Source organism: Ailuropoda melanoleuca, chromosome 13, assembly GCF_002007445.2.
Source record: "Ailuropoda melanoleuca isolate Jingjing chromosome 13, ASM200744v2, whole genome shotgun sequence".
Classification (NCBI taxonomy): Eukaryota; Metazoa; Chordata; class Mammalia; order Carnivora; family Ursidae; genus Ailuropoda; species Ailuropoda melanoleuca.
Genome location: NC_048230.1, coordinates 59,761,668 through 59,782,697, shown reverse-complemented (window position 1 = coordinate 59,782,697; position 21,030 = coordinate 59,761,668). Strand labels below are relative to the sequence as shown.

General features: G+C 52.0%; 2 protein-coding genes across 4 annotated transcripts; one reads left to right on the top strand and one right to left on the bottom strand.

Annotated features, from left to right (window-relative positions):
* The first annotated feature begins 3,792 nt into the window (after window positions 1–3,792).
* Window positions 3,793–9,084, top strand: SNX21 (sorting nexin family member 21). Of its 2 annotated transcripts, XM_034641755.1 has the most exons (4): window positions 3,793–3,861; window positions 4,189–4,456; window positions 4,890–5,047; window positions 8,190–9,084. In XM_034641755.1, exons 2-4 carry the CDS (start codon window positions 4,195–4,197, stop codon window positions 8,859–8,861), a joined length of 1,092 nt encoding a protein of 363 aa, XP_034497646.1. In that variant the 5' UTR covers window positions 3,793–3,861; window positions 4,189–4,194; the 3' UTR covers window positions 8,862–9,084. The 2 variants fall into 2 exon arrangements, with proteins under 2 accessions (XP_034497646.1, XP_011234173.2); XM_011235871.3 differs by having other exon boundaries at window positions 3,804–4,456.
* A 153-nt stretch (window positions 9,085–9,237) lies between these two features.
* ACOT8 (acyl-CoA thioesterase 8) lies at window positions 9,238–20,953 on the bottom strand. 2 transcript variants are annotated; one of them, XM_034641756.1, is made up of 6 exons: window positions 20,734–20,953; window positions 19,358–19,494; window positions 13,659–13,884; window positions 11,642–11,799; window positions 10,881–11,160; window positions 9,238–9,472 (listed from the first exon to the last, which is right to left on the bottom strand). In XM_034641756.1, exons 1-5 carry the CDS (start codon window positions 20,859–20,861, stop codon window positions 10,919–10,921), a joined length of 891 nt encoding a protein of 296 aa, XP_034497647.1. In that variant the 5' UTR covers window positions 20,862–20,953; the 3' UTR covers window positions 9,238–9,472; window positions 10,881–10,918. The 2 variants fall into 2 exon arrangements, with proteins under 2 accessions (XP_034497647.1, XP_002928096.1); XM_002928050.4 differs by having other exon boundaries at window positions 10,881–11,075.
* Between the last annotated feature and the right edge of the window lie 77 nt (window positions 20,954–21,030).

The window sequence follows — 21,030 nt, the reverse complement described above, 5'->3', positions numbered from 1 at the left end:
CATAGGGTTGGTGCTCGGCAAGTGGAACGTCCTGGCTTTGAACCGTGATAGAGGACAGGGGAGTGGAGGAGGGGGAAGTGACAGCCACAGTCACTGAACCTCTAGGACATGATGAGCCACACTCTATGCAAAGCATTTTCACCACGTGATCTCACCTAGATCTCCCCATCCCATGAGGGAGAAGCTATTATTATTCCCTTTTTACTAGGGAGCTTTGTAAATCATAAAGGTCTCTAGTCATGTCAGTGATTCTTATTAACCCTGAAGGGAAGTTGGGACAGCCCTTGAGGGGACCTGTCCAAATGAGAAATCTAGGGAGGGGTCCAGGAGATGGGTATGCAGTTGGAGAAGAAAAAAATGTTGAAAGCAGATCTTTCTGTCAAGTTTACCTTGTTCAGGGAAAGGGTGTTTGGGATTCTTTTTTTTTTTTTTTTTTTTTGAGGGAGAGGGGGATAGGGACAGGTTCTCTAGGTGAGTAAAGCGGCAGCCGGCCCCTTCCTAGAGCTCGGTGAAGAAGCCCGGAGCAGGGATGCCTGGGTGGCTCCGTCGTTAAGTGCCTGCCTTCGGCTCAGGGCATGACCCCAGTGGTCTGGGATCGAGCCCCACATCGGGCTCCCAGCTCAGCGGAAAGCCTGCTTCTCCCTCTCCCTCTGCCCCTGCTTCTGTTCCCTCTCTTGCTGTCTCTCCCTCTGTCAAATAAATAAATAAAATCTTAAAAAGAAGAAGAAGAAGTCATCTGGAGCAGCTCAGCTGGCCTTCTGGAGAGTGAAGGGATGGGTAGAGCAAGTCCAGGCCGAAGGGAGCCCATCCCTCAAATCGACAGGGTCCAGGCTGGGTGTTGGAGAGGTAGGTGATGCTGTGGACAGCGGCTAAGTCAACAGAAAGAGCTCGAAGACAACTGAGTGCAGAGCCTGGAGCCAGTGAAAGGAGGCTGGATTCCAAGGAAGGCAGACGGACAGTGGCAGCTGGGCCGCCATCTTCCTCTATTTATAGACATTCCCAAGAAAAGTTCAGTGGAGCTAGGCCAGGCTACGCGTAAGGCCTCCCCCGGCCAGGCAGAGAGCCAAGGGGCAGCGACACCAGGGGAGTCCAATTTGGACATGAGCCCTGGAGCCACTAATGATTCCTTTGAAGCAGAGGGTTTGGAACCCTCAGCAATCATTTGTTCATTAATTTGCTCTTTCACTTATTCAGGAAAATAGATAAGGTCCAAATTTATCTATTCCCTTGAACCCCTCCAATCTCAGTCCCCTTCCTTCCCTATCCCACATGCCGCTCTGCTCTGGTCAGACTAAGATACAGCTCCGAACAACACCCTGGGTAGCCTCCAGGTCTTTGCACGTGCTGTTTTTTCTGCCAGGAACTCCCGTCTTCTCTCTCTTCACCTGCCTACTTCCCTGTCATCTTTCTCAGCTTTAACATCACTTCCTTGTGGCGCCTGTCTGGTTCAGATAGTAGAACATGCAACTCTTGATCTTGGTGTCATGGGTGTATATATATTTATAAGAGTGTGATGGGGCGCCTGGGTAGCGCAGTTGTTGGGCGTCTGCCTTCGGCTCAGGGCGTGATCCCGGTGTTCCCGGATCGAGTTCCACATCGGGCTCCTCCGCTATGAGCCTGCTTCTTCCTCTCCCACTCCCCCTGCTTGTGTTCCCTCTCTCGCTGGCTGTCTCCATCTCTGTCGAATAAATAAATAAAATCTTAAAAAAAAAAAGAGTGTGTATACATATATTTAAATATATATTTATTATATAGTATATAAACATGTTTATATAAATATTTCATATATATGAAGTGTATACAAATACACTTTGTATTTGTATTAAAAATATATATTTAAATATATTTATATAAATATTTCGTGTGTGTGTATTTATATAAAAATATATACATATATATATTTGAAGGGTTACCTGGCTGGCTCAGTCAGTGGAGCATGTGACTCTCGATCTACAGGTCATAAAGTCAAGCCCCACATTGGGTGTAGAGATTACTTGAAAAAAAAAATACAAATCAAAAATAACAACACTTCCTTTGGGATCCCTCCTCCCCTACCCAGGCCAAGGGAGTCCAAGGCAGTCTTCAGAAGTTTCTTCAATCATAGCCATGAGCGTGCCACGTGACATGACCTGCTCTGAGTCCTATGGACCAAAGACTGTTACCCGTGCATCACTGCATCCCCCAGCACCCAGTACTTAGCAGGTGCTCAATAAATACCTTGTTCTTTATACGAAGAACTGAACGGAGTGGCATCTGGTTATGAGGAGGAAATTCCTAACCGTCAAGGTTGCATAATCATGGGAATGGGAAGCCTCCGGAGATAATGAGCTTCCGCTTACTGAATGTATGCAACCAGGAATTTAATGGCCATTCTCAGGGCGGCTGTAGGGAGACATTATACAGAATCCAAGAATAGTGTAGAATACAAGACTTCAGGAGATCTAGTTCTGGTCCTATTTGCATGACCCAAGGTAGGTCCCTTCCCCTCACTGAGCTTCAGACTTCCCATCTGTTAAACAGAAGTACCAGACCAGATTTCTGACAACCCATGGTTTTATGAACACCTGCTTTGTATCCAGATTTGTGAGACATATGCCAAAATACAAGTTAATGTTCTTGTTTGGTGTTCAGTGAATGAGTGCTGAATGAATTAAGAAATGACGTGTGTCTCTTTTTGCCCCCACACCCTACTGCTAAGCTGAATGAAGAGTAGCTAGAGCCTTGAGATTACATGAACTTGGCCATAAATCTCACCTCGCCTATTTTCTAGTTCTGGATTTTGGCAAAGTCAATTTTCCTCTTCATCCTGAAAATGGACCACTATTATCCAATAACAGCCTCCCCCCAAGATGTGTGAGATGTGTCCCCATGTAAAATGCCTGGAACAGGATGGAGGACACAGCGGAACCACGTAGTAGAGCAGGGGGTGTGTTTCCCAATCAAAGCTACTTCCCCCCACCTCTCTCTCGTGCCATTCAAAAAGGGTAGGAAGGATTGTCAGATTTTATTTGTTGGACTGTAATATCTGCCTTGCTAGGGACTGATAGCAAGGCCCTTTGACAGGAAGTGACAATAAATTCTTCCTGACCCACTGCTGCCCTCCCGGTAGGTAAAAGATAAAACACAGGCAGCCCTTCAGAGAAGCTGCTGAGATTACCAGGCCTTCTGTGTGGGAAAAGAACAGAATGAGGAACTCAGGAGAGGTAGGCTGCAAGGCCCCACACTCAGAAACCTCTGGCACGCTGTGTGACTCAGGGCAAATAACTCTGCCTTTCTGGATCTCACTTCCCCGTTTGCTACTTCCTATGTGTGAGGATCAAATGAGATGGTAAGAACCTGTGAACACTGAAGAAACAATAATCACTATGTAACTGATCTGCGCCAGGCACTGGATCAGGGTCCTTACAAGGACTGCAAAATTAGTAGTAGTTTTAATTGTCCCTGTTTTACATAGGAGAAAACCTAGGCTCGAAGTCAGATTCCAACTCAGATAACGTGTTTTCACGTGGCCTCGATTTTTTCACCGGAGAGATGGGCTTCCCACTGTGGCATGACTTCGGAAAGTTAAGAGCGCTGCATGGAGACTGTGGGACAGATTGGGGGCAGCTAGAACAGACCGGCTCTTCGGGACGGGTGGGAGTATTCACGGAGGGTATGAGCCCCTGCGGATTGGGTACGATTCCGCAGGAGGCTGGGGTTCGCCCCGGCCTACCCAGGATTCCCAAGTCTCTCCCGGAGCGAAGGGCCCGGGATTCCCGGGAGGCCCCGGAGAGCGGGCGGGGCCGGGGGCGGGGCGGCGGCAGGAAGCGGCCGGAGCGGCGCTGGGAGAGGCCTGGGCCCGGCGAAGCCCGGCCCGCCTCGGTAAGCTGCCGGGGCTGCACCCCGGACCCCGGGGGACCGCGCGCCCCTGAGCGCACCACGGGCCGCGGGAGGGAGAGACGCTCCTGCGGGAGAGAGAGACGAGGGGAGGGTCCCGGCCTCTCCCGGGAAGAGCGCGGCCCTACGCTGCGGCCGGGCCGGGGGAGACGCCAGGCTACGCCCGGGGCTCGCAGGACCCCCAACGGGCTGGGGCGGAGCCTCCGCGGCGCCCCTCCCTCCGCCAGTTGGGCCCCGCCCCTCCTCCCTGCGCGGGGCCCTGGGTCTCCCTCCCGCCCCCGCCCAGGACCCTGCGTCGCGCGCTCCCCCCAGGGTGCCATGGCCTCGCGGCTCCTGCACCGGCTGCGGCACGCCCTGGCCGGCGACAACCCGGGGGAGGCGGCCACCGGCCCGGAGGCCGAGCAGTTCCCGGAGAGCTCGGAGCTGGAGGACGACGACGCCGAGGGCCTGTCCTCCCGCCTCAGCGGCACCCTCAGTTTCACCAGCGCCGAGGACGAAGAGGAGGAGGACGAAGAGGACGACGGGGAAGTTGGCCCCGACCCGCTGCCCTCCGGGGACGGGGCGTCGGGAGAAGATGCAGGCGAGTTCCCGAAGACAGAGGCGGGAACCCTGGGGCTCGATTAGGCCTCCACCCCAGCCCTGTTCCCCAGCCATCTCTTGGCTGTGTGACCTTGAGAGAGTCGCAACACCTCTCTGAGCCAAGTTTTCGCTCGTGTCAAATGGGGGAAATCACTCCCATCTCGGGGTGGCTGGGGGGCATTAAATGTACAGGGTCTGGGATACAGATCGTAATAATGTGCTAGCGATGTTTTGGGGGTGCAAATATTTAGAGCCTACTTTCTGCCAGGCACGGTGTTTGGCACCTGGCCCCTCTCTGGCCCTCAGTTTCCACTTATGTCAAATGGAAGTAAAGCCTGTCTCACCTGTTGGGAGGATGAGTGAGGTCACCACACATGGTTTATGTCAACCTTAGCTCCAGGCCCATTGATATGACTGGTCATGTGCCCATGCAGAACGGAGCCCCCCACCTGACGGGCAGAGGGGCAGTCAGCCCCTGGCAAGGCAGTTGCAGGATTTCTGGAAAAAGTCCCGGAATACCCTGGTGCCCCAGCGGCTGCTCTTCGAGGTGACCAGTGCCAACGTGGTCAAGGACCCACCCTCCAAGTACGTGGTGAGTGAGGGTCCAGGAACCCCTGGGCTGTGAGTCTAGAAGTCTGGCTAAGAGAAAGTAGGGAAGACTCCCAACTTCCTTGGGGGGGGGGGTGTCTAGCTGTATAGTTACAAATGGCTAGTCTATTTTAGGAATGGGGAAACTGAGGTCAGAAAGGGGATGTAATTTGGTCAGTTAGGCAAATGACTTAGCTTTCTGAGGGATTATGGACCTGCCCCCCATCCTGGTTTTGAGACTAAGAGAACTGGTGTGTGGGCCCCATCCCCCAGGTTTTGCAAACTGTAGCAAAATATAAGATATACAGGAATGACTATTATCTGGGTCAGACCCGAGACCCACGTTGCATTGGTTAGTGGTTAAAAAAAAATGGGTTTTGGATCCAGACCTTGATTCAGACCCCACTTATTACCAGCTGTTTGACCTTGGGTGAGTTGTATAACCTTGATGACCCTATTGCCTCATCTGAGCAGTGGGAATAATGCAGAGGGTTGTTGCAGAAATTAAATGAGACAGTGCACAGAGAGCCCTTAGCACTGTGCCCAGCATTATGAAGTGCTTGATAAAACGGTAGCTCTATTATTATAACTTAACTTTGGCTTGAAAATGTCTGGCATCTAGGGCCTGTTGTGGCCTCCTTGCAGCCCAGGTGAATCAGTCCCTGGGCACCCACACTGTGTACAATAATCTTGTTCTGAGGGTTAGATTTAGGGGGTAGGAGGGGTTGGGATGAAGAGCAATGTGGGGGAAGACCTTGGAGTCTGGTTTTCCTTGCCCATGGAAAGGAGAAACTGACATGGGAGAATGAGGTCTGCCAGGTCCTGAAACCCAGCCTGACCTGGACAGTCCTGGCTGACTCAGACTTCCCTCATCTTCAACACCCTCCTCCATTTCTGACTCAGCAGGAAAGGGGCCTGGAGCCCTGTCCCACATCTGGGCCTCTCCATTCCATTCTGCTGCTTTTAGTAAACAAGGGCCACGCCCATGGAGTGACTGCTCCAATTTGAGCAGGGATTGACTCTGATGATCTCGTCTTAAGAGGCAAAAGTCCCAGCCAGGCCTCATGCACTGGGAAAGGGACCCCAAGGAACAGCCGGGCAGCAGGGAAGTATGGGGTGTATCTGAGAAGAGAATGACAAGATAGAGCAGGATGGTCAGATATGCCCTGGCCCATGTCTGGGCAGAAAAGCCCCCTCCTCTGCCCAAAGGGGACCCTAAATCCTGATTGAACTTTTACTGCCGGGGGGCCGGGGGGGGGGTTGAAAACCCAGGCTGTGGAATTAGGCGAGCCTGGGTTTGAATCCCAGCTGGACCATTTACCAGCTGTGTGACTTAGGGGAAGTCTTTGAGCCCTTTGCCTCTCATGGCTTCCCTGGCTGTCAGACAGCGTCAGGGACTCCCTCCTTGCTGTGCTCCATAGTCAAGTGCCCAGCACAGCACGTCGTGGGGGCAGGTGCTCAGTTAATGGAGCTACTGTCATCATTACCCATCTTGGCAGGACATTACAAAGGTCAGATGAGATAATGGATATAAAATGTTTCCTTTTTGCCAAAAATTTAAAAATAAAAGTAAAAGCTACATGAATATAAGGGGTCGTTTCAGACAATGCTTCCTGAAGTGTATTTTGCAGGAAACTGGTTTCCTGGAATGTTGATAACTGTTCCTTTAAAAAAAATAAAATAAAAAGGTCTTGCAGCCAGTATGTTTTGGGAATGCACAACTGAACAGGAATAAAATAAATTTCTTTAAGGTTAAACCTTTTAATCCTTAGTATTAACGTACACTGAATATTTGAGAAAAGTATAAAATAAACCAGAGGTAACTAGAATATTGGCAGTTTCACAGAACAAATTCGAGAGAAAAGTCTGGATTTGGTGTTAGCATGCCTTCAACATCTCATGCTTAACTCATCCCCCTTTTTAAAGCTGGTGGGTCAGCATTATTACTAACCTGTGGTCATGTCCTCAGACCCGGGGACAGCTTCATGGTCCTCTCGATCAGTGCCTCTCAAACATCAGTCATTCCAGTACCAACTTCAGGATTCTTGTCCTAGCTAAATGCTACTTGTACCATTCCTTAACATTTTTCTTTAAAGAAACCTTTTTTTTTTCGTAAATAAGTTCAAAAGACTTCAGAGAACTACTGTATGTGGAAAGCCTTGCTTGCCATAAAGAGAACCGTAAAAATTAATTAATTAAATACAACAAAAGCAGTGACAATGAAACCGGGTCATTAAAACCCTGCATGAATGCTGTTGCCGGAAGACCCTGACCTGAGATTCACTCTCTAGGTCTTTTCTGAAAGTGGAGATGAGAAGTGTCGGAGAAGTGCGTTTTAAAAACCAAACTGAGAGAGCTTCTTGATCTGTAGTCAGAATTCAAAAGGAATTGGCGGGGGGGGGGGGCACCTCCTGTCTCTGCTTCAGNGTGGTATTTACTCCAGCACATACCACCTAGAATCTCAGGAGCAACATGTACTTACACACATCCCACATGTGAGTGGACACTGACTGAGGCCACCGCTTTGCTCACCAGAGAGGAAAGCAGACCCGGGGCGGGGGTGAGGGTGGGGGCTGTCTTGCTTGATGACGCACTGCGAAGGAGTAGCTGACCAGGAATTAGGACCCGAGCCTGTGTCCCGATGTCCTCTTCACAATGATCGCTACTTGGTCTATCTGAAGACCTCTCCTCCAGGTCTGCTTTGGAATAACCTGGCTAAGGATGTGGGGGCTCTGTGTCCAGAGTGGAACAAACTCCAAGCTGGCCTTGAAGGTTGGTTCAGAGGCCCAAGAGATCGGCCTGGGTTTCAGCTCCCAGCTGGTTTACCAGAGGGGCTGTCTGAAGAGCTAACTGCCCCATGGGAAGGGAGTGCTCCCTGGAAGGGGCAAAAGGGGTGGCAGCTCCAGGCACTGAAGCTCATCTCTGTCTTTCTCTCCCCGTGCTGCCTTGGGCCTGGGTCATTTCAGACAAGCCTCAGGTAAGATGGGACTGGGCTCCCTGGCTGCTCCCCCAGCAGCTCCCACCCTCCTGGGCCCAGACTCAGGGGCAAAGGGAAGAAGTGGGTGAATGCAGCTTGAGGTGTGGGGGTGGGGAGGGAAAGGGCACATGGACAACTCACACCTACCCTGACCCCACCCTCCCCGCAGCTCTACACCCTCGCCGTGATGGGTCCAGGGCCACACGCTCGCCAGCCAGCCCAGATCTCTCGCCGCTACTCGGACTTTGAGCGATTGCACCGAAACCTGCAGCGACAGTTCCGGGGCCCCATGGCCGCCATCTCATTCCCCCGGAAGCGCCTGCGCCGGAATTTTACTGCCGAGACCATCGCCCGCCGCAGCCGGGCGTTCGAGCAGTTCTTGAGCCACCTGCAGGCAGTGCCTGAGTTGCGCCACGCCCCGGACCTGCAGGACTTCTTCGTGCTGCCTGAGCTGCGCCGAGCACAGAGCCTCACCTGCACTGGCCTCTATCATGAGGCTCTGGCGCTCTGGGCCAATGCCTGGCAGCTGCAGACCCAGCTAGGCACCCCCTTGGGCCCAGACCGCCCTCTGCTGACCCTGGCTGGGCTGGCTGTGTGCCACCAGGAGCTGGAGGACCCTGGGGAGGCCCGGGCATGCTGTGAGAGGGCCTTGCAACTACTGGGGGACAACCCCCACCCTCTGTTGGCACCCTTTCTGGAGGCCCACGTACGGCTCTCCTGGCGCCTGGGCCTGGACAAACGCCAGTCAGAGGCCCGGCTCCAGGACCTGCAGGAAGCAGGCCTGACCCCCACGCCACCCCCCAGCCTCAAAGAATTGCTCATCAAGGAAGTACTGGACTGACCTTGCCTAGACTTAAGGCCACTGTGGGGAGAGGAACCGCCCCGGGGAAGGGGGGTGGGGGTGGGCAAGGAGGACATGAATAGCAGGTGGGAAGCTGTAAGGGGTGCTGGGAACCCCTAGAAGTCCTACAAAGAATTTGTAGCAAAGAAACATGTTCCTTCTGTCGAGCTGGGCTCAGGACAAGCTCCAGCTGGGATCGCCCTGGGGTGGTGTAGGGAAGAAGTCTGATGAAGCCTCTCCAGCTCATGGATGTCTGGGGACTATGCCCCAGGGTAGATCAGTGTTACCTCTTCCTTGGCCAGAGGGCCAGGGACTCTTCCTCTGGAGTCCTGGAGTAGGGCTGCCATTTGGCCCAGGGGAATTAAAGGCCAGCAGCTCCAGTGGTATTAGTCTTTTTATTGGGTTTGGGGACAGAAGGCCCAGCCCTCGACTGTAAGGAGTTGGGGGGAGAAGGGTGATCCTTGAAGCCCCAGGCCAAGCTGGTCCCTCTGGCTACAGCTTGCTCTCTGAGACCCCGGGCTTCACTCGGATCACGCCCTCCTGGGCACAGGACACAGCCAGGACGCCGTCCCGACGCCATAGCCGCCCTTGGACCAGCCCCCGGGAGCCACCTGTGGGTGAGGGGAAGGGTGAGAACAGCCTTCTCTCTCCTTCACAGCATGGCCAAACGTTGCTTCTTGAAAAGTGTGCAACCGGTATGGCTGCCCCATACAAGGGCACATCGAGTGCTGTGGCCTCTCCCAATCTCTAAGTGCCCCTTCATGAGCCTATTAGGAATGGTCCCTGGGGGTGACTCCTGAGGGAACCCCACGTGACAGTTTGAAAGCACTTTCACATATCCACTGGCTTCCTCAAAAAGCTCACGGGGGAAGATTTCTGAGGGCAGTCTTGGGTCAGAGCTTGGCTAAGCAGATCCACCCCCACTCTGGCCACTTGTGGTAGGAAACCCAGCAGTTCCCTTTCCAATGAATCAAAACGGGTCCTCCAGGGTGGTAATTCACAAAAAAACCCCATCCTCACCCCTACCAGGAAGAAGGGGGTGGGGGAGGACCTGGGGCCATCACATCTGGCCATCCTCCCTCCCCACCTAGAGACTCCCTTGCTAGCCTTGGGCCTGAGTGGAAGGTTCTGGAGGGAGCTACTGGTCTCCCTTACACAGAGTAGAGCTCACTCATAGTAACCAAGTGAAGCAGGCCTCAGCCCATTTTCCAGATGAAGACACTGAAGTCCAGGGAGCCTCAGGCACTCGGCCATAAGGAGCTGGCCAAACCCGAACCCAGCTGTCCTAATTGTAAGGTTGCTGACCCTGTGTTGCGACGCTCTTGGTGCTGGAGAGTTCCCCCTTCCCTGAAGAGAGACTCCCTGAAGTTTTGTCCCTGTTTTACAGAGCAAGGCTTCTCTTCATCTGAAGTGTACTTCCCTGGAAAGGAGCCCAGGGCTCTGAGACTAGACAGTGATGAACGAGTCTGGGCTTCTCTGTGCACCACGAGTGTCCAAGCAGCGGAGCCCTTAGAGACTGCGAAGGGCCCTGACCCCCAACCAGGTTGGTTAATCCGCACTATCGCTCAGGGAGCTGCTTAAAAATAGTTTTCTGGATTTCATCCAAGACCCGCTGAGTCAAAATCTCAGGGGTGGAATCTGAGTACCTGTTTGAAAAAGCTCCCCCAACTGGCAATCTGACGCCACCACGGTCAGACACTACTGCTCCCGTGTGACCCTGTTTGTTTAGAAAGGGAACCTGAGGCTCAGAGAAGAGCAGAGACTGGCCCAGGATCACACGGACAGTCTGAAGTGCTCTGGGCCTAGAACTGGGTCTCTGATACTCCCCGCATGCTACAGAAATTAAGCTGAGCAGGTGTCCCTTCTCGAGCTTCATGCCGTCATTTTGAAGACAAAAATGCCAGAACTTAGGGGGGCAGGAGAGGAAGTGACGGGCAGCGCCTCACAGGATCACCCGAGAAAGCAGGCTTTCTGCGCCCCCCCCGTCAGCCCCCTTGTCCCACGGGGCCCCGTACTCACCAGCCCAGGGGCTCTCGCACTCATAGAGCATCCAGTGGTCAGCTCGGAAGGGGGTGTGGAACCACATGGAGTGGTCCAGGGAGACCATGAAGCGCACCCGGTGCTGCCAGTGGTGGGGCAGCATCACTGTGCCCAGGAAGGCATAGTCTGAGATGTAGGCAGCCACGCAGCAGTGCATCTTCATGTCGCCCTCCCCTGCAACGCGTGCGGGCCCCGTCAGCCCTGGGCCCCTGGGCTTTACAGCTCAGGACCTGCGGGGAGGTGGGCAGAGAGGGGCTGCCTGCACAGATGTGCAGGGTGTTCGCTGAGTAAAGGCACCTGGCCCAAGGGTGTGTGTGTGTGTGTGTGTGTGTGTGTGTGTGTGTGTGAAGTGACAGAGGAGGTAGGGATGGGCAGGGCTAAGTGAGGACTGAAATCCAGTCTGCACTCCCTAAGTCTCCCACGCTGGGCCCTCTAAGGGGTGTCTTCTTCCAGCTTGCAGAGGCCATATGGTTAGCAGGGGTCCTGGAGAAGAACCTCAGCAAGGTCCCTTGCCTTCCCCAGAAAGGGCCTCCCTTAGGATTAGTATAGTGACCTCGCCGTTCATCCCCATACAAGTGGCGGAGAGGGTCCTGGTGAGAAGCTAAGCCAACTTCCCCATCACACCGACAAGGAAACAGGCCCAGAGAGGGGAAGTAACATGCCCAATGCCACCAAGGCATATGAGGTACAGGCCTAGCGCCTGGAAGAGTGTTTTCTTCCAGTCCTTGGGGTCCTCTTACCAATATGGCCCTGGGCTCGCACCCAGAACATCTGTTTGGCCTCCAGGCTCTGCGGCTGGCTCAGGGTAGGCGGCTTTATTGGCTTGATCTCAATGGGCACCTCCTTGGCAGCAATTCGGTTCAGTCCCAGTAGGTACTTCTCTTGGAGGTTGGGGTCCCTGAAAGTAAAGGGGAAAGGGAGAGCCTCTCTGAGCTGCCTCTGGGACCCCCTCATTCCTCCACAGGGACTCCTGACTTTTCCCCACAGCTCCCCTCCTGCACAGCGTCTGAATCCTATCTCTGCCACTCAAGAGCCCTACGACCTTGTGCAAGTCAATAACCTCGCCGAGCCTCTCTTCCCATCTGCAAAATGTAGATAATGACAGCAGCCTACCTCCTAACCCCTCAGAGTAGCAAGGGAGACCCTATCAGAGGCACCCTTCTAAGCATTTCACATACACTGCCTCGTCACAACAGCTCTGCGAGACAATACTGTCATCGCCCCCATCTGACAACCGACCTGAAATAAGCAGCCGGAGTTCGAGGAGCTAGATCAGGGAATGGAGAAGGTAGGACGTGGACCCAGGCAGTCCGGCTCCATGGTCCAGGCACTTACCCACTTCGCTACTCTCAACTTTCAGGAAGCAGGCTGCGCAACTTGGACCAACCTACCCAGTCCTACGCAATTGGGAAGACGGCGTTCCAGGTCGGGGTCGGGGGTCGGGGGGCCATCTCCAAGGAAGCCCCTCCGCCCTGGTAACAACCACCCTGAGTGCTCTTCCTTCCATTTTCAGCCCCACCCTCTAGGGCACTGTCCCACAGACCTGACCTGACGTTCTGAACCTGCACTGCCCACTCTGCTAGCCGCTAGCCACATGTGGCTACTGAGTGCCTGGAGTGTGGCTAGTGTGACAACAGAATTGTTCATTCTATTTAATGTCACCTCAATAGAGCCACATGTGGCTAGTGGCTTCCTAGTTGGACAGCACCGCTCTCTAATTTAGGGACCTTTAAGAACAATGTCGTCCTTTCATTTCAGCGAACATTTTTGAGCTCTGACAGCAGACTAGGCTCTGTGCTTCCTCCTCTCCTGTCAGTAGCAGTATAACTACAATTCACTGAGTGGTCACGAAGTGACTTATTATCTCTTACCTCACTGAATCCTCACAGCAGCTTTATGAGGTAGGAATTATGATTAGCACCATTGTGCCTGTGAGCAGAGGCTCAGGGTGGGCAAGCAACTTGCCCAAACTCACACAGCTAGCAGAAACAGAGTCTATATTCGAACCCAGGCCTTTACTAAAAGATCAAACCCATATCTATCCCAACAATATTCTGCTGCCGAGCCAGCACACAGCACAGGACAGGGGGGGTCTCCTTAGGATACAGCCGTGAAGTAGGCAGGACCGACATGACCATTCCCAATTTTCAGACGAGGCAGGACTCTGAGGGACTGGGGAGTCGGGCAAAGTCACGAAGCATGGGAGCACTAACAGAGGCACAGACCTGGCCAGAATCCATGTGTCTGTCCTATGTCAGGACCCAGAGCTATTTCCCCTGCCCCAGCATTTTCCCAACTTCATTGGCTGTGATCCAAGAAAGAAATGTGTTTCACCAGGTGATATTCAAAATACTGAACACACACAGGGGCAAAGACAGCAGGGACCCGTCACCCCTGCCAGGCACGACCTCCCAGGCTGCTGGATCACGGGTGATCCCAAAGGAGGAGAGGGATCATGCAGGGACTGGAGAGGTAGGTACCACAGAAGTGTTTCACTATTTTAACAACCAGTAACAATACCTGAATTGGCTGGATCAGAAGCTCTGCATTTACATCGTGACCCGACATGCTCGCCGGTGCACACAGACTCACACACACCACATACACAACTGAAACTCAAGTTTCACCAAAGGGGGCTTTACCCTTACTACACACGATATGCTCCAATATCTGTATTTTTTTAAATGCCGGTCAAGACCCCCTAAAGGATTCCAATTCCCACTCCCAGGAGGCAACTGGAGCCTCCAGCTCTCTCACCTTAAGTACTGGTCGATGAGGGCCTTGTGGTCCAGCAGCTCTTCCGGCGGGGGCACGCTGGGCATGGAGAACTGGTGCCGCACAGGGCTGGGCTGAGCCTGCTGGAAGGAGGCCTGGCAGATGAAGATCGGCTTGCCGTGCTGCACGGCCTTCACCGAGCGCACCGAGAAGCTCGTCCCTGTCCGCGTCCGCTCCACCTGGTACAGCACTGGCACCTTGGGGTCCCCTGCAGCGGGCACAAGTGACACGGTGAGTCCAAGTGAGCCCGTGCGAGCGGCCGTCATCACCACGGCTGGACAGGCACCTCCGCTACTCGTTCTCTACTCCTTTTCTGCTCAGTAGCCCCTGACTGAGGCCTCCTATAGCCCACGGACTGGGGGTGCAGTGAGAATACCAGAGCCCGTCCTCGGGTGCTCCGGGACAAGCGGAGTGCCTCTCTCTCCACAGCACAGGGCAGGGGGACATTCCCTGCATTCAAATCCTGGCCGGCCACTCACTTGCTGTGTGGCCTTGGGAAAATCTGAGCAGTTTACCCATCTGTAAAATAGGATCATCAGCGCTCACAGCTCTCGGGATTTTAAGAATTCAATTAGTCATAGTTGTAAAGTCTTTAGGATAACATCCCGCACACACTAAGCGCTCCAAGCGTTTGTCAGAATAATCCCAGATTTTGTGTGGTTTTATCTGTGACCGGGATCTTGTCACGCATCCAGTACTAATCTTCTAGATCAGAGATCAGCAACTCTGGCCTGCGCCTTTTTGTTTTAGAACAAGCAAAAGCTATTTATTCAGAGTTTATATAGCAAGGGAGTCAGTCACCCTCACTTACGTTTGGCAGAAACTCAAAGGCAGGCAGAGGAGTGGGAAAGCATTACAGTGGAAATAGACTGGCGATATGCCACGACGCGGGCTGCTGGCATGGGGAGTCCATAGGGAAGCTAACGAGCAGCAGGGCAGCCTCTGTAACTGGGTAGGTGTGCGTAATTGGCTTTCTCTGGTTGGTCCTAAGTTGGAAGTGGGGACAGATATTAGGGAAGCTATCAGCTATTAATCAAGTCTTTGGTGTTTGGGGGTTTGGCTTCCGGGACTGGTTGCTAGAGTTGGTGACCTGACTTCCTACAAGTCTGATGTGTAGACAGCAGGTTGGTTTCCTGTGCTGCTTGCTGCCAACTGTGGATCAGAGTTCTGTTTTTTTTTTTTTAAGGTTTATTTATTTATGGGGGGAGGGGCAGAGGGAGAGAATCTTCGAGCAGACTCCCCGCTGAGCACAGAGCCCTACACGGGGGCTCTCTATCTCACCACCCAGGAGATCATAACCTGAGCCAAAACCGAGCCAGACACACAACTGACTGAGCCACCCAGGTAGCTCAGAGTTGTTTTTATCTATGGTCTGGCCATTATCTGTGGGACTATTCGTTCTCTCAGGAAAAGCCTACTGTCAGCCACTTCATCCCAGATGCAAACAACAGTCACTTGGCCCTTCTCTTTTGGGTGTCCGCATCCCCAGGGCAGGCCATCCCCCAGGGCAAGCCACTTGCCCTGCTTGAGGCCTATTAGCTAGCCCTCTAAAAACCAGTCAGGAGGGTTTCTGGGAGGAGAGAGTCTCCTTGGTGTCCCTGAAGTCCTTCAATGTCTCTCTGATTCAGGCCGACAGTGGAGAACTCTGACACCTTGGCAGTGAGACATCTTGGGGACGATTTTCAATATTCAGATGAAAGAAGCAGGTCTCAACAAGTGTTGCTTCCTCCACCATCAACCGAATGGGGAGCCAACCAGGCACCAGAGGCTCATTCAACAGCAAGAAATATCACCACCCATCCAAAGCTGGCTTGTTTGCTCGGCAATCTGCTGGCCGGCACTGCCAAAGGGGCATTTTTATCAGAATGGGGGCTCCTCAAGGCCTTTAGGAAGGGCTTCCCAAGGGTCCAGATCCTGGAAATAGTTACGTGTGCAATCTGATTTCAGGGGCTGGAAAGGAACCCTCCTTTCCCTACCAACAAACTTAAAAAAGGAAAAAAGAAATGGGGTGTCTGGGTCACTCAGTCGCTTAAGCATTTGCCAACTCCTGGAGTCCTGGGATCGAGCCCCACATCGGGCTCGCTGCTCAGCAGGCAGCCTGCTTCTCCCTCTCCCTCTGCTTCTCCCCCTGCTCATGCTCACTCTCTCAAATAAATAAAATCTTTAAAAAAGAAAAGAAAAGAAAAAAAGGCTCTAATCTAATCCTTAAGCCGCAGCTAAAGCACAGTACTCCCAGTTACTAGTGATTTACCTTTCAGTGTGAATGAGTTCCAGACCTGTTCTTGGACATTTTTATTGGACCAGAGCGGGTAGGCCCTGGAATATATTGAAGGAAGGGAGCAAACAGTTGTGGAGTGACTGCTGAGTTCCAGGTGGCATTAGAAACTAAGGCAGCTTGGGGGCACCTGGGTGGTTCAGTCAGTTAAGCATCTGACTGGGTTTCGGCTCAGATCATGATGTCAGGGTCCTGAGATGGACCCCCACACACACAGCGGGGAGCCTGCTTGAGAATTCTCTCTCTCTGCCCCTCCCCCCACCCAGCAGGCTCACTAAAATAAATCAATCTTTAAAAAAAAAAGACACTAAGGTACGTTTTCTCAAGTGGGTCTCACAATAGCTATGCAAAGGTTTTCCCCCCATTGAATAGATGAGGAAACTGACAGCATTAATAACATTTTTTAACTACACACAAGCCCATTTTTTAACATATTGTCTGTTGTTGCTTTTGCCCTCAAAGCCTAAGATACTGTTTTTCAAGTAGTCTCCAGGCCCAATGTGGGGCTTGAACTCATGACCCTGAGATCAAGAGTCGCATGCTCCACTGACTGAGCCAGCCAGGTGCTCCAAAACATAAAATATTTTTTATCTGGCCTTTTACAGAATAACGCTTGATGACTCTACCCTTGATTTGCCAAGCTCTAAACCTATCCCAAGCCAGATGACTCCTGTATGTACTACAATCTTCTACATCTCTAGAGAAATGCCTGAAGGAAAAAAAATAAATAAATAAGACCACAAAAAATTAAACTATCATTCTATCCTGGGTTTTTAGAAAAAGAATTGATATGGTAAATAGCCAAGGACAAGCATCCCCATCCCAGCATCTTTTATTTAAAAATACTGACACATCATTGGACCCAGTAGGAGGTCACACCTCACACTCGTAAGAGAGCTTCCCTTTTCACCTTGCTGCCAGGAAGCTCATAACGAACTTTATAAAACTGTAACTATATGCCTTAGCCTAGTTTTGTGTGTTTTTTTTTTTAACACAATCATCTCTCCCAAATCCTGTTACTACTAGTCTCCTGTCCCCTGACTTCTATTTTAATAGTCCTGTAATAGCTATCAATTAGTCAATATATATTGAAAAGCTGCAGCATTTCAAGAAGCAGGTAAGGACACAAATGACTGACGATTATTTTGAAATAGTAGCGCGGGCATGCCTCATTTCACACTGCCCTTGGATGGAGACTTTCCAAGGAAAAAGATCCTTCCCCCCAAACCTGGTAGCTCCCCCATGGTTTGGAACTACCTCCCAAGAGTGAAAGAGAAAAGCAAAGGAGGAGGGCAGAGTGTGAAGCTTGGAGACACGCACACTCAGGTTCAAATCCCAGCTCAAGGGGCGCCTGGGTGGCTCACTCATTAAGCGTTAAGCATCTGCGGGTCTGCCTTCGGCTCAGGGCTCAGGGCTCAGGGCTCAGGGCTCAGGGCGTGATCCCAGCGAGCCGTGATCCCAGCGTTCTGGGATTGAGCCCCGCCTCAGGCTCCTCCGCTGGGAGCCTGCTTCTTTCTCTCCCACTCCCCCTGCTTGTGTTCCCTCTCTTGCTGGCTATCTCTGTCAAATAAATAAATAAAATCTTTAAAATAAATAAATAGATAAATAGATAGATCAATCAATCAATCAATCCCAGCTCTGCCTCCCTGAGCACTACGGGAGCTGGTTACATAACCTCTTCTGGTCCCATTTCCTTATAGGTAGAATGGTAGCAGGAATGCCCACCCCTCATGTTGACTTATAAGGACCAAACAAGATAATGTACATAGCTACGCTCTGTATCATGCAAATTTTTCTTAGTCCCGTAAGTTCCTCATTAAAAAAAAATGGTAGTTCTCATTTATGGAAAACCAGCAACAGTCCAGGACCCTCCCCTTCTCCATTTTTCAGGTGGGATGAACCAAGCCTGGTGGGATGGGGGATGGGGGATAGGGGTGGGGGTGTTAACCTCACTCAAGATTGCTTGGAGAGTTACTGGCAAAGCTGAAACCAGACCCAAGGTCTCTTGATTTGCAGGCTGATGCTCTCTTCTCCAAGACAAGCTGCCTACTGCCGAACTCCTAGCAGAGGTGACAGCACCCCCCTGAGGATCCAGTACAGTGCTTGGCACCAGAAGGTGTGTAAAGAGTGAACAGAAAACCTGCAGGGAGTAGTTAAGCAACAAAGTCTTACGTCATTTCACGCCAGATAACAAGTGATGTGGGAAACAAAGGCAAAAGAAAAAATTAAATTTCCTTAACTACTTACAGCCAGCCCATTGACAAGTCCTTGAAACAGGCAGAGTGACATTCCTCTAGGAACTCAGCTGCCTCAATGTTAATACTTTGCTAAGGGCAAAAGGCAATCTTAGCTTAACATTATCCCGACAACCACTGCCCCCCACCCAGGATCCTGCACGTCTTCTTTAAACATATAGAAATTCCTCTAGAAACTTCCTTTATCTCTACCCCCCAAGATGCATTTGGCAATCATTCTCCAAGCATGTGGCCCACTGATATACATCTGAAAAGTCTCATGACTAAGGTTTCATTAGATAGTAATAAATGACCTTTTCCTAACAATAGCTAGCCCCCTCAAGATCCTGGAAACCTTGTTTCCAAAATACCTTGGAGGCCTGTGCTGTCCCTAACCCCTCCCAACTTAAAAATATATAATCAGTCACTCATCACAACCCCAGTGCAGCTCTTTTTGCCCATGGGTCCTGTCCCATGCTCTAGTAAAACCAACTTTCTGGGGGCACCTGGGTGGCTCAGTTGGTTAAGCATCCAACTCTTGATTTCCGCTCAGATCAGGATCTCAGAGACGTTCAAGAGGGGGGCCGAATGAGATTCTCCCTCTCCCTCTGCCCCTCCCTCCAACCCGCCCCCCCAACTCTCTGTTTTTTGTTTTGTTCTGTTTTTTTAAGATTTTATTTCTTCATTTGAAGGAGAGCATGAGCAGGGGAAAGGGGCAGAGGGAGAAAGAGAAGCAGAGACTCCCCGCTGAGCAGTGAGCCCAACGTGGGGCTTGATCCCAGGACCCTGGGATCATGACCTGAGCTGAAGGCAGCCGCTTAACCAACTGAACCACCCAGGCAACCTCCCCTCTCTAAAAATAAATCTTTAAAAACAAACAAACAAACAAACAAACAAAACCACCATTTTGCACCAAAGACATCTCAAGAATTCTGGACCATTTGCTCCGAACCCCAACATTTCCACATCAACAAGCACTCAGTGATCTCAGGAGATGTGAGGTCCAACACTCTTCTTGGCCCCAGGCCTTGTTCCTTTCTAGGCTCCCCTGAGGGGAATCAACTAACAGTCTCTCTCTCCCCCTCCCCCTTCTCAGTCAGCCCCCCAAGTGCAGGAAGAAGTGGCTGCTGGGCCATCAGGGTTGGGTTGGGGATAAGGAGGGGGTAGTTTACCTGCCCGTACAAAGTAGCAGTGCAGGGAATGCACATGGATGTCTTCACTCACAGACTTGGCTGCAGCCACCAGGGCCTGGCCCACAATCTGACCCCCAAACAGCCGCTGGGTTGTGGGTACCCAGTAATGTCTTCCTCTGTGGGGAGAGGGGAAAGCAGGAAATACTTGGGCTGAACACAGGGCCAAATCCTGCAACCATCATTGAGCCTATAGGGCAGGACCTCTCTGGGATCCTTTTGAAATCTGGTGAAAGCCATGGACCCTTCTCCCAGGCAAATACCCTTACTCTGCATACAGCATACATATAACTTCAGGGCCTTCAAGACTGCCCAACCCTTCTGTGGGCTTCAGTTAAAGGAACCAATCCCCTTATTTTACACAAGGAGAACAGGAATCAGAGAGGGAAAGTGACTTAAGCAAGGTCACACAACTTAAACATTGCCAGTTCTGGGCGGTATCTGCGTCTTTTGTCCCCAAGTCCAATGTTTCTTCCACTGCTGATTCCAGGATAAGGCAGAAGCTTCTCAAGACTGTTAGGGCCAAGACGAACCCCAAAAGCTGGAGGCAGACTACATTAAGGCCTGCCACTTAACACCTCTCAACTTGAACACCCCAGTTCTCCCAAGAACTAGATCTAGAACTCTAAGAGTCCTCAGGCTTCAAGTCTAACCCTTCAGTGCACAGATGGGGAAACCGAGGCCCCACAGGTCAAACTCCAGCTTCCTACCAGAGCCCCACCCAATCCAGCCTCAGGTTAGCATTTTTTAATATAATGCATTCCAAGTAGCCCTCCAGGAAGTTATTTGTAATTCATTAAGTAGGAGAAAGGGAAGTTAGCACCCAAGATTGCTTCTGAAAAGCCAGCCGGAAACTTGAAGGTCAAAACTATTAAATCCCTAGCTACAGAAAGCATTTAAGTGGCATCTGGAAGGAAAAGGCCTCAGAAAGAGCGATGATGAGCTACTACATCCCTCCAAGTGGTGGAGGAAGCGAGGTGTATAAGATGAAAAGGACAATGAATATGCAAGGAACTGCTTATAAGTTTTAAATCTGATCAGCTGCGTGCACTTGGAGAAGTCACCACCCTTTCTGGGCTGGCTCCCCCAGGGGCATGACTCCTCAAGGGAGGCTGATGAGAAGGCTATCTCAAGCCACCACTTTATTTGCCCAGCTTGCTAGGACCTCCTAGTCGCGGGGCTGCGCAGACCTGGCAGCGAGGCCAGGTCTGTCAGGGACAGGTTCTCTCCCAATCGCGACAGAGTCTGCACCCACATCCTCGTCCAGAGGGCTATCAGCAAGGGGCAACGCGGTGGCGGCGGTCGAGATCAGAAGCCTCTGTCCCGATGGGGGCTGCGAGCCAGATGCGGCCGGCTACCTGAACAGATCCTCGTCTAGCGGCTCGAGGCTGAGCACACTGGTAACCAAGACGCTGCGGAGGTCCCCGGGGGGATCGCCGCCGCCCTGCTCGTCCTCTGGAGCCTGCCGGGACGACATGTGGTTCATTTGCTGCCGGCCAGGACACTGCGCTGGGCGGACACGAGGAGACCCGCACTGAACGCAAAGCTTCTTCCGGCAGCTTGCACCAGTAACCGGAAATCCCCTGCTGGCCCTGAGAAAGAGGGATCTAAGTTATGATTGGCCAGAGCTCCTGTCAGTCTTCGCGGGAGACGGG

Bases quoted from the DNA above. Each gene is read 5' to 3' on its own strand.
- SNX21 (XM_034641755.1), top strand. From the start codon at position 4,195: ATGGCCTCGCGGCTCCTGCACCGGCTGCGGCACGCCCTGGCCGGCGAC. The intron at 4,457-4,889 runs GCGAGTTCCCGA...GTGCCCATGCAG, and splicing joins GGCGTCGGGAGAAGATGCAG to AACGGAGCCCCCCACCTGAC. The intron at 5,048-8,189 runs GTGAGTGAGGGT...CCCTCCCCGCAG, and splicing joins ACCCACCCTCCAAGTACGTG to CTCTACACCCTCGCCGTGAT.
- ACOT8 (XM_002928050.4), bottom strand. From the start codon at position 20,861: ATGAACCACATGTCGTCCCGGCAGGCTCCAGAGGACGAGCAGGGCGGC. The intron at 13,885-19,357 runs GTAAACTACCCC...TGCCCGCTGCAG, and splicing joins CTGCTACTTTGTACGGGCAG to GGGACCCCAAGGTGCCAGTG. The intron at 11,800-13,658 runs GTGAGAGAGCTG...CTTTACTTTCAG, and splicing joins CTCATCGACCAGTACTTAAG to GGACCCCAACCTCCAAGAGA.